Source organism: Mustela lutreola, chromosome 14 (genome assembly GCF_030435805.1).
Source record: "Mustela lutreola isolate mMusLut2 chromosome 14, mMusLut2.pri, whole genome shotgun sequence".
NCBI lineage: Eukaryota > Metazoa > Chordata > Mammalia > Carnivora > Mustelidae > Mustela > Mustela lutreola.
This window is the reverse complement of record NC_081303.1, coordinates 49,053,192-49,064,801: the sequence shown is the minus strand read 5'-3', so window position 1 is coordinate 49,064,801 and position 11,610 is coordinate 49,053,192. Positions and strand designations below refer to the sequence as shown.

The window sequence follows — 11,610 nt, the reverse complement described above, 5'->3', positions numbered from 1 at the left end:
TGTGAGCTCCGCCCCCGCAGCAGAGCCGAAAAAGCCAGGATCCGGCCTCCTCAGTCCCTCTCTTCACAATATTTGATTAGGAATTTGGGGGCGGGACCCTGGCCTGGCACAGACCCGCACACTCTCAGTAGACACTCTGTCTCTCTCTCTCTCACACGTTCTCCAACCCAAGGAGGCCAGACAGAGGGACGTGGTCACTCTCTGAAAGGTTCAACTGGCGGTAAGTTTAGTCATTTTACTTCAGTTTTTGTCCCTTGTAGTTCCATAATGGGAGGAAAGGGAAGGGCCGGGGCTTAGGGAGAAAGGCTCAGAGGGAGGAGCGGATTGGATTCTTCTTCCTCCCATCCGGACCATGACCCCAGGATGCTGGAGAGGCACAAAGGGGAGTAGAAGGAATGTGCTACCTCTGTCCTATGGTTCCTTTCTGGTTGTTGGGGAAAGGGGCTCCCCTTCTCAGGCATGAAAAAGGGGAGGACCAGGTATCTCGAGAAGCCAGCTCTGTCCCACTGGGACTCATAATCCCACCATCTGGCCTGTGGGCAGATGATGGTACCTGGGTGCTCTTACAAGGGAAGGATGTGGGGGGTGAGAGTGAGAGTGTGTGTGTGTGTGTATGTGTGTGTGTGTGTGTGTGTTGCTGGGATAAAGGAAAAGAATAAAGAGAAATGCTGAGACTCAACCATGTTCAGGGAGCATGAAGGAGGGTCTAATCCAGCACAGGGGATGACTTCCGGTCTGACCTCTTCAACCCTGATAGGAGGGAAGGATCGTTCTCCAGAGTGGAGAAGGGAGAGGACAGCATTAGCTCCTGAGGCAGCTCCCCACAGCTCAGGGAGCACCAATCCTGGAAACTTTCCACCTCACGAAACTCTGAGCACAGAAAGGTCTCTGCCATTAGGGTGGGCAGGGGGGCTTCAGAGCAGATGACTGTGGGCCAACACTGCTGATGGAGCAGAAGAGAGAAGCAAGCCCCCCATGCAGCCCTCTCGGCCGTCATGGCTCCTGAGGAGAGGCCAAAACGGGCAGGAGGCACGGCCCCTGGAAAGCTGGGTCTTGAAGAGGAAGGTGGCTCTCGTCTGCCAAGATGCCAGGTCTGGAAGGAGAAATGGAGACAGAGGCTCACTGTGCCAGCCTCCAGTCAGCCACCTTGGTCCTGCAGCAGTCCAGGGCTGTGCATGGAAAAATGCACTGTTGGCAGTGGGCCGCTCCATCCGTCTTCTCTCCTGGCCGGAGCCAGGGCCCAGCCAGCATGCCCAGGCAGTGGGCAGTTGGGTTGGCTTCTCAGAAACACTGTGGGCTCTTTGTCTGAGGCCTGAGGCTGCTTGAGGACGAGCCAGGTGCCTCTCCCCTGCAGCCCAGAGGCTAATGGAATGAAGGAGGCCGACGGGACTTACTTTCAGGAAACAGAGAGGTCTGCGGCCTGGGAGGCAGGGTGGTAGAGGTGACTAGTTTGAGTGTCACAGTCAGGGTCTTTCCCATCATTGAACTTGATGTTGACTTTCAGATTCCTTTCTTTCCTCTGTCTCCAGTGGCCAACCCCAGGAGGCCCAACAGCAAGGTGAGGGATATATATGACCCTTCCACGACCAGGAAAGGCTCTAAGGTTCCTCTGTCCAAGGGTGACACTCACACCTCTGGAAGGTTCCCATTGCCCCCAAGGGCTATCCAGTGCCTTGGCTATAGGAATTCAGAGTAGGTTGACCAGTAGGGTTCCTCATCTTCCATACCTTCGGCTTTCCTCCCAAATGTGGGCACCAAACCCACATTTCTCTCCATGCCTGCCCTGTTCTTATCTCACTAGCACAGCAGCTCGAGGTGACAGATTGCCAGGTGCTGGGGGGCAAGAGGGCTGGTCATGGAGGCTGGTGATCCATATGTCATCATAGGTAGCCCAGGATGGGAGAGGGGATGCCAGGCTCCCATTCCAAAGCACGTTCTCTTGGGTATACTCAAGTGTCGTCAATTCCTATTCCATTTTTCAGTGTTCTTCATTCATTTCTTTGGTTCTGTGTGGCTCTAGCGTAATGTCCATGGGGGAGCAGGAGGGAGGCTAACAATTTACTAGATACCACGGAAGCCAAGTGCACTGACTCAGGCTCCCCAAACTCAGTACTCACCCTAGAAGACAATGCCACACCTGGTACCAATGTCCCCATTCCAGTGGGGGGTACTGTCGCTGTTACATGAAGACCATGGGCCCTCCAAGTGGCACGTATAGCCGCAGACTGCCCACCAGAGAGTGCTCTCCCCCAGCAGATGGCTACCCACACTGACTCTCTGGAAGGTAGCCCAAGACTTGCGGTGACTCCCGGCGGACCACACCCCTCCCCAAAGCCTAGAAACCAGAAACCCCCAGCCTGCCCAAGAGACCAAAAGATCTTCCAGGAGTAGTTCAGATCTTCCCATCTGAGATCTCAAGATGCTTCTGGAGGTTTCCCAGAGATAGGGAAAGGACTAGAGGGCTTTTTCTTTGGACTCTTGGAAAATCTTAAGATTCCCAGGGAGTCCAAACTGAATGGGAATTCAAGTCTGAAGAGCACGCACCACCACCACTGCCCCCCGCTGAAGATGAGTGCTGGGGCTTCCCAACTCCCCCAACAGAACCTTCATGTTGCTAGAGGCTCCTAAGGACCTGCCCCTTGAAAAAAAAAATGCAGTGCACCCCGTTCAAGCTCCTTCTCATCTCGAAGGCTCTGCTTCTGTGACTCTGTGAGCAGGGCAAGATGTACCCAGCTCCCCCAGGGAGCCACAGGCCACCTGGACCATGTGTTCAGAGCTGGCACTGGGAGGGCGAGGCGTGCGGGAAGTGAGGGCAGGACTCCCCGTCCCAGGAGCCTGCTGCAGAAGTTAGATGGGATTGCTCACAGCCCAAGGCTCTCCTCCCTGCTTCCCTGCCTCCCCGCTGTCTCACTCATGCTTGCCTGCTCTGCTCTCTCCCCCTTCTTGCAGAGAGACAAAATGCAGTGGGCCTCCCTCCTGCTGCTGGCCGGGCTCTGTTCCCTCTCCCAGGCCCAGTACGACGAAGACCCCCACTGGTGGTTCCACTACCTCCGCAGCCAGCAATCCACCTACTACGACCCCTATGAGCCCTACCCGTACGAGCCCTATGAGCCCTACCCCTACGGGGTGGAGGAAGGCCCAGCCTATGCCTACGGCTCTCCGCCCCCTCCAGAGCCCCGTGACTGCCCCCAGGAGTGCGACTGCCCTCCCAACTTCCCCACGGCCATGTACTGTGACAACCGCAACCTCAAGTATCTGCCCTTCGTCCCTTCCCGCATGAAGTACGTCTACTTCCAGAACAACCAGATCTCGTCCATGCAGGAGGGCGTCTTCGACAACGCCACTGGGCTGCTCTGGATTGCCCTCCATGGCAACCAGATCACCAGTGATAAGGTGGGCAGGAGGGTCTTCTCCAAGCTGAGGCACCTGGAGAGGCTCTACCTGGACCACAACAACCTCACCCGGATGCCCGGCCCCCTGCCTCGATCGCTGCGGGAGCTCCACCTCGACCACAACCAGATCTCGAGGGTCCCCAACAATGCTCTGGAGGGTCTGGAGAACCTCACGGCCTTGTATCTCCAGCACAACGAGATCCAGGAAGTGGGCAGCGCGATGAGGGGCCTCCGGTCCCTGATCTTGCTGGACCTGAGTTACAATCACCTACGGAAGGTGCCTGACGGGCTGCCCATAGCCCTCGAGCAGCTCTACCTGGAGCACAACAACGTCTACTCCGTCCCCGACAGCTACTTCCGGGGGTCCCCCAAGCTGCTGTATGTGCGGCTGTCCCACAACAGTCTCACCAACAACGGCCTGGCCTCCAACACCTTCAACTCCAGCAGCCTCCTTGAGCTTGACCTCTCCTACAACCAGCTGCAGAAGATCCCCCCGGTCAACACCAACCTGGAGAATCTCTACCTCCAAGGCAATAGAATCAATGGTGAGACCCTCACAGAGGGGAGTGGGGAGTGTCTATCTGTTTCATTGGAAAAAACCCCATTGTGAGTGCTAGCAACAATGCGAAAGACACAGAAGTAGGGGAGCCAGAGAACACAAAGGAAGCCACCAGCAATCCATGCCCCACCCCTGTCCAAGAGGTCCAACATGGCACGCCCCTAGACCAAATAGCAATGCTGGGAAAATTCTGGGAGTTGGGGGGGGGGGGTTGGCTTGAAAGAAGATTTCCCAGAAGAGGTAAGCTTTGTTTTAAGTTTTGAGAGCTAAGTGAGCGCGGGCTGGAGGCAAGGGACAAGGCCATTCTGGGAAATGGGAATGTCACAGGGGAACTGATCATTTAATGGGTCACCTGCAGGGAACAGCCAGGAACTCCGTGTGTCTGAGAGGAGGGGCTTGGGTGTTGAGTAGCAAGGAGAGATGAAAACAGTTCCTAGAGAGGGGGATTTAAACTGAACTTCCAGGTCCATCTTGGGAGGAAGGTGGGCTGTTAAGAAACTGTGGCTTTCCTTTTCATTCACTGACCCGGAAGAGGAGGAGCTCTGTTTCCACACGCTCTATCCCTGCCTCTACAGCCAGCCGTGTGTTTGGCTATTTATTTGTTTTTTAAACAGAGCAGCTGCTGGATAAGAATGTGCAGCCTCTCTGAGCCGAATGAGGCACTTGTTCTGGTCCATTCTCCCTGGAGTACAAGGCGCCCCTGGTAGGGGGCAGAGGTCCCCCTAGGGTGCCAGGGGTTCTATCACCACAAAGCCCTGGGGCAGTTGGCAAAGACACAGGCCTCCTGTCTTCCAGAATGCTTGAAGGAATCAAAAGTGCTGCCTCTGCCTCTTAGGACTGAAATACTCATTTTGGGTAGAATGATCTAGTTGCTTTTCAGCTCTGTGTCAGGATCTTGTGTTCAGAATGTGCTTACATTACCCCAGGGTCTCTGATGTTGGAGTCCCAGCTGGAATGTACTGAGCCTTCCTCGGCCAGCCAAGTCCCCCTTTCCCTGGGAAAGGACTCACTACGGACCCCTGGGCAAAGGGCTTTGAAGCGGAGCCTGCTGTGAGCAAAGGGCGCTGTCAAAACACTGATGGGGACTGAGCCTTCATCCCCTCCGGCCCCCTCTCTCTCTCCTGGTGCTCAGGGAACAGATCAATCATTCAGCAAGACAGAAACAGGCTGAACAGCCCATTCAGCTGTCCCAGAGGTTGACAGCGGGGCGGGCGAGGTACGGAGGTGTCTGGTCCTCTGTTGGAAGTGCGAGACACCTTCATGGGCACCCAGACAGTTTTATATGTAAAGTCTCTCTTTTTTGGTGGGGAGGGGCAGGTCTTATTCCCAAGTGGGCCAGTGCTTTGGGATGTCTCTGAGATGTCGCATGCTGGAAAGGGCTTGACATTTACTCGTGGCTGTCCATCATCCCACCCAGCAGTCACCTGTCACCCTACTCCAAATCCGGGAGGACTGTCACATCAGAAAGGTCACATTATGTGCTGTGTTTGACCCCAAAATGTGCCAACAAAGAGCAGCTGTCATGGGAGAGAACCCATTAGTTATTGCCCGATGATACATAGTCAGAGAAAGGCGGGGCGGGCAGGGCTCAGTCGGGGCACCCTGTCAGCGCCTGCCTCCACAAAGAGCTCATCTGCCACTCAGATGCAGGGTGGGGGGGGGGGGCTTCACAAAGCTCTGTGGAACATAAAACCACTTCAGTTAAGTGTCCCAAGGTCTTGCAAGAAAGTTCTCCATGAAGTCAAACAACCTAAAAACATTCAGTGTCTCCCCCAAATCCCTTCTTGTGTCATTGAAGCCAGATCCCCTGATCTAGTTATCATTTAGTCTCTCTGCCAGTTTGATTTTGAGGCAAAATAACACCACTTTCTGCACTTAATTTGTCTTAAATTAGCAAATCAAAACACAGAAGGTGCTTGGTCCAGGGCCTGGTACATAACTGAGGAGCCAGATACAATAACCAGGACTAGCTTCTCCTCTCCTTGCTGCTTGGGAGTTGACAGGCATAGTCCTGTTTTTTTGACTTCTTGCATTGTGAAGATGGGGACACCGAGAAGGAGCGGCCATCTCTCCAGGCCACCCAGGCTATGTAGGGAAAACCCTGAAGGCTGGCCTTCAATATCCAAGGACCTGGCACCAGGCTTCTCTGTCTGAGACAGTGAGGACTCTCTCTCTGATTCAGACCACCAGCAGGAAGGACAGTGCCCCAAGCTAGCCCCCTCTCCTGGGATGTCCTCCCACAGCCAGTGGGGGCGACGGAGGGGGGGGGGACTTAAGCAGTCCTCTGGGGGAGGAGCTAAACGGAGGGCAGGAACTAAAGGGTTTGCAGGGGAATCAAGCCAGTCCCCTGCCTCCCCCTTGCCTCTTCCATTAGCATCTCCCTCAGATTTTCCAGCTTGGCAATAGCAAGGGAACAGAGCTCGGAATGTTATTCAGTAGCTGTGGGATCCAAGGGAGCAGGGTGGGTACCCCAGGAGGAATTTGGAAAGACTTATGTCAGTATTTAATCTGGGCTGGAAAATGTCCTCCAGAGTCTCCAAGCAGAAGCCCTGTCCTCTTCATGAGCGTGGGGAAGGCAAACAGGGGCACAGTGCGCCGCTGTGTGGATGGAATCGATACACGGGGTGTGTCTAGCAGCCCCTAAGTACCTTCCATATTTGTATATATGCACAAGGATCCAGAATTTAGCAGACGGCCTGAGGGCCCAAGGCGGGGGTAGGGAATCCATCTAGAGCAGCCCGGAGTAGGAAATGAGCTATAAGCCGACCCAGCTGACTTCTGCTCAGCCCTCCCCGCTCTACGCTCCTCGGTGGCTACCACAGGCGCAGCCTCTGGCTTAAGCTATGCGCCCAACCTCCCCACTCAGAGGCAATTTAATCTCCTTCCTGAGATCAGAAAGTATCCAAAAGATCTCCATCTTCCCCACACCCCTCCCATCACTACCCATTCCCCTCCTTGTCGCCCCCGCCACCCCGCCGCCTCCTCACGGCCCCACCACTGAATGCTGCCCACAGACAGGCATTTCCCATCTCCTCCCCTCTTCCCAGTCCAGTGTCGCATTATTCTTTGGGGCTGGATTTTCTGTCTTACGTTTGCAATGCAAACACATGGGCTGCAGTCTCCCCCCATCTCTTCTTGGTCAAGTCTTCTTTATTTTTTTTTTTTAAGATTTATTTATTTGACAGACAGATCACAAGTAGGCAGAGAGGCAGGCAGAGAGAGAGGAGAAAGCAGGCTCCCCACTAAGCAGAGAGCCTGACGCAGGACTTGATCCCAGGACCCTGGGTTCATAACCTGAGTTGAAGGCATGAGACTTTAATCCCCTGAGCCACCCAGGTGCCCCCTCTTGGCCAGTTCTTTAGAGAGACTGAAAACAATTGTTAGTGCTCCTTGAAAAGCACTTTCCTTGCTAACAAGCTATTTAAGCTCCCCACACTGTCTTCTTCGCAACCTTCCCTTTCACGCCCATGGCCCATGACCGCACCCCCCAGGAGGCCATCCCCCTCCCGCTCCTCCCATGCCTCCTGGCCACCCTGGCAAGATGCAGAGGAATTCCTCTGGTAGAAGCAAAGGCAAGCTCTGGGGCTGCCCCATGTTGGAAACTGCACTTGAGATGTAGCTCACCCACTCAGACACTAGGCTTCACCAGGAGCCCCTCTGGCAGGAGCGGGCTTCCAGAAGCCCTCAGTCATGGCGTGGAAGCTAGCTTTTCCTGGTGATGTGTGCCGTTCCTGCTGGTGCTGTAGCTGAGCTCTTGGTGCTTTCCCTTCAAGTTCCTAACCCAGGAGACTTGAGACAGATTTGGCCAATATGCCCAAGAGGCCAACTAGAGGGAAAAGGGAAGGGTTTATGTTAAGCCCAAACAGAACTATTACATCTATTAAGATTGTGTGGGTTGGGGGGGGGGTATCTTTTAAAAAGGGGATTTCTTTTGAGATTAAAAAAAAAAAAAAAAGAGGGTAAGCCATATCATATTAAACACAGGAGGCAAGGGAATTGTTTACTTGACTTTTGAGGTCCAGGACAGCTTCATTTGTCTATGAATTTCCACCTCCTTGAACCTCAGGGCCTTGCTCATTCCTTTGGCAGTACTGGCAATGGAGACATGCGTCCCCTCAAATCTCCTGCACGCAAGGACACTTGTCTCCCTGCTCAGGCTTTCTCTCTTTAATTTCCTGCCCCTTCTATCTGTGAAGTGTCAGGAAATATTCCGGATTTAGGTCCAGCCATTTCCCCAGTCTTCCTTCCCAGAGCCATTCAGCAAAGTCCTTCGAAGCTGCTAAGGCTGGTCTTCGACTACCTTCTGCTTCCCCCTGCTGCCGCGCACATGGAGAGACCCCACTCCCGCCCTGGTGATGCCCCTAGCGGTGCCAGTAGGTATGACTCCGATCCCGAGGCCGCCGCCCCAGCCAGCCAAGTCTCACTCCTGCCCTCAGAAGAGCTCAAGCCGCTTCGCAGTGGCTGAGCCGCCTCCCTGTGGATCCGGGGCCCTGATCCGCGCTTCTCCCACCCACCCCGCTCCTCCTGTCCCCACAGAGTTCTCCATCAGCAGCTTCTGCACCGTAGTGGACGTCATGAACTTCTCCAAGCTGCAGGTGCTTCGCCTGGACGGGAACGAGATCAAGCGCAGCGCGATGCCGGTGGACGCGCCCCTCTGCCTGCGCCTTGCCAGCCTCATCGAGATCTGAGGGGCCCTTGCACTGGGCACGGGGCCAGGGGGCCCCCCACGCCCCACTGCATTTGGCTTGATGGTTTGGTTTGGCTTTTGCTGGAAGGTCTGGGACAGACCAAGTGACAGAACTCCATGGGCTCCCTCTGTAGTCTTCTTCCCTGTAGCAGGGGTCAGGCAGGGTCAGGGGACAGGCAGCCTTTTCCTGAGGGACATGGCTGCAGCTCTCTTTCCAGGACAGACACGGTAGCAGAGGAAGTCATCCCTGGAAGTCCCAACCCCAGACAGTTCTTCCCAACAATCTGGCGTCATGAACTGTGCAAGTCGCTTGGGCAACCGCACGGAGCATGCTTTCCGCTCCATCCCTGGCCAGGCCGGGGGGGGGGGGTGGAGGTGCGATTCCTCTGGGCTGCTTCTCAGTGCTCCTCGGAATACCTCTTGCCCAGCTGCCTCCTCTTTCACCCTCCTCATCCACTTAGCCTTGCCCCCCACACACCCCTTCTGTGCCTTAGGCAGAAGCACGAGAGCCCAAAGCGCGTGGCCCTCAGCCCTGTGGCCTTGCAGAAAAGTCACACTAGTGTCTGGAGGGAGGGAAATCAGGAGTCACCTTTACACCTCCCAAAGCTAACTCCTTGAAAGCCACCAGCCTGGAGGGCACCGGCTTGATCACAATATTCAGGGACTGGTATGGGAGGAGACACCCAGCTTGAGGCTTTGATACACGGAGAGGCTATATTTTAGCAGCTGGGAAAGGAAAGGCCAGACCTTACTTACATCAGCATCCCTAACAGGGCCAAACATCCCTATTCGGCTGAATTGAGGAAGCAGCCCCCCGAGGTCCACCTTGCCCCACATCCTCTGCTTGTTCCCAGACGCTCCTTACTCGGGTCCCTATCCTCCAAGGCACGTGGTTCCGGAAGCATGAGAAAGGTAGTGTGTCCTCTTCTCTTATCCAGGCTGAAAGGTCTACATCCTGATGGGAGAAAAACACTCCAGCCAGCCCTGCACGTGCCCGGCTAGCCCAAAGGAGGGCGCTGTGGTCCAGTTGTGTTCATTGATTTGTCGTGAGGCCACAGTTCATAGTGAGAGCTCTGGCTGGAGATGATTGTTGGGTCTGGGAAGCCTGGGCCAGGCAGCCAGATCTAGCCCGTGCGGAGTACGACACCCTCTGCTTTTACATCTCTGAGCTACACCCTCATTACTGAAGATGCCTTTTGCTTTATAGCTTGGTTGGAAAGCAATTTCTTCTTCCCATGTCTGAAAGGTAATGTTGCCGGGGGTGTAAGCATCCTGCTTCTTCCGGCACCACTGGGATGGAGCCAACTGGGCAGTCAGGGACAGGGACTCCCTGAGGACAGCTAGCCATAGCTGGACCCTTGCCCAGATGCCATCAGATTCCTGATACTGTGTATGCTTCGAAGCAGCTTCCCTGAGAAGTGCAGGGGAGGATCCCTGGACTATGTTCTTGGCTCCAGACTCAAAAATCCACAAAAGCCAAACCAGCTCATTTCAACAAAGGAGCTCTGATGTGGGGGGCAAGGCTGTCCCCGCCCCAGGCTCTTCAGAAAGCGTCTGCATGTGAACGCCATCATGCCTCTATAAAGGATCCTTATTACAGGAAAAGCATGAGTGGTGGCTAACCTGACCAATAAAGTTATTTTATGATTGCATCTGCAAGAGCGGAGTCATTTAAGGCACACACAGAAGGGTTATTTTAAGGGAACCTAGTGGGTCACATAGGTCTCAGACGGAAGAGCCCCTTTTCTCAACTTTTCTGCTTGCGCAGTGGTAGCTAGGGGGTTAAAAAAAAAAAAAGTCACCTGTCTAAATGTTTAAAGTAGCAAACTTTGTGTTCCTAAAGTTCTTCCTGTAGTCTAACTTCCATCCCGCTAGCTGCACATTTCCTTCCATTTGGTCCCCCAGGAGGTAAGGAACAACTGGGCTTTTGTGTTTTGTTTTGTTTTTTCATTCATTGTTAACATTTTTCTGCCTGGGCTGTCCTCCCTGCTCCCTCCTCGAATTCTGGGGCTGGCGGGTCCTGAGTATTGTTGTCTTAACTGCTCCTGCCCTCTACTGGTCACTGTGCAGAACTGAGGGTTGTCCAAGGCGATGCCGCCTAGTTAGGCTTGGAAGAGGAAAAGCCCCAAAGTGCCAGGTGCTTAGCAGATATTACAGAAGTTAGGGGGGCACACTAGCCTGGTACTAGAGACAGTCTGCCATTTTCAAAAAGGGAGATCACCACAACTGATTCTTATTGAGCTGAATATATTCCTTACCGGATATGTACTAATACATTCTGTGAAATTCCGTACTGAGACGGCTTCTCATGCTACAACCCCATCTTCAGCCAGAGTGAACAACCTTGGTCCTTCGGAGTAAGAGTTAGGCAGGAACGGGAGGGGGTACAAAGATGGGAAGGAAATCACAACTGCAGGTGCTGTTCAGGGAAGGAAGCATCGAGGCCAGGATCTGACCTCTAGCCTGTCAGTTTCGTCAACCTGTGTCCTCTGTGCTGGGCCTGACATATCCACCTCACTGGTGTAAGCAGGTCTACTGGGAACACAGAGGGACCTTGGTGGACCAAGGCCATCTAACTTAACTGCTGGTGTACCGAAATCCATTCTGCTAGCATTCACAGTCCCTTCACGAATTTTCCGACCGAAGTGGACTCTCCACCAGTGCACGAGTATCCTCGGGCAGACACAAAAACCACGGCACAAAAGAATTGTGGGGAGACCATGTGGTTACAAACTGAGAGAGGGCTGTGAAGGACATGAGCTACAGGTCTGCGTGCGGATGATCAGGGAGGCTGACCTAGACTGGCAGTCCAGGGGCAGATAGCAGATAAGGAGGGAGAGCACCGTTATCTAGATGGAGAGGTGGGAGGGGCGGTGCAGGAGAGGTAACGACAGGTATAAACTCCTTAAACGGGGGAAGCTTCTGAGTCACTGAATGATGGCGAAGATGGCTGGAGCAGAGGTGGAAGGAGA

The 11,610-nt window shown here is 54.2% G+C and overlaps 1 protein-coding gene across 1 annotated transcript; it reads left to right on the top strand.

Annotated features, from left to right (window-relative positions):
* Positions 1-62: 62 nt before the first annotated feature.
* Positions 63-10,290, top strand: FMOD (fibromodulin). The gene is made up of 3 exons (XM_059146796.1): positions 63-220; positions 2,950-3,937; positions 8,488-10,290. Exons 2-3 carry the CDS (start codon positions 2,959-2,961, stop codon positions 8,637-8,639), a joined length of 1,131 nt encoding a protein of 376 aa, XP_059002779.1. The 5' UTR covers positions 63-220; positions 2,950-2,958; the 3' UTR covers positions 8,640-10,290.
* Positions 10,291-11,610: the final 1,320 nt, after the last annotated feature.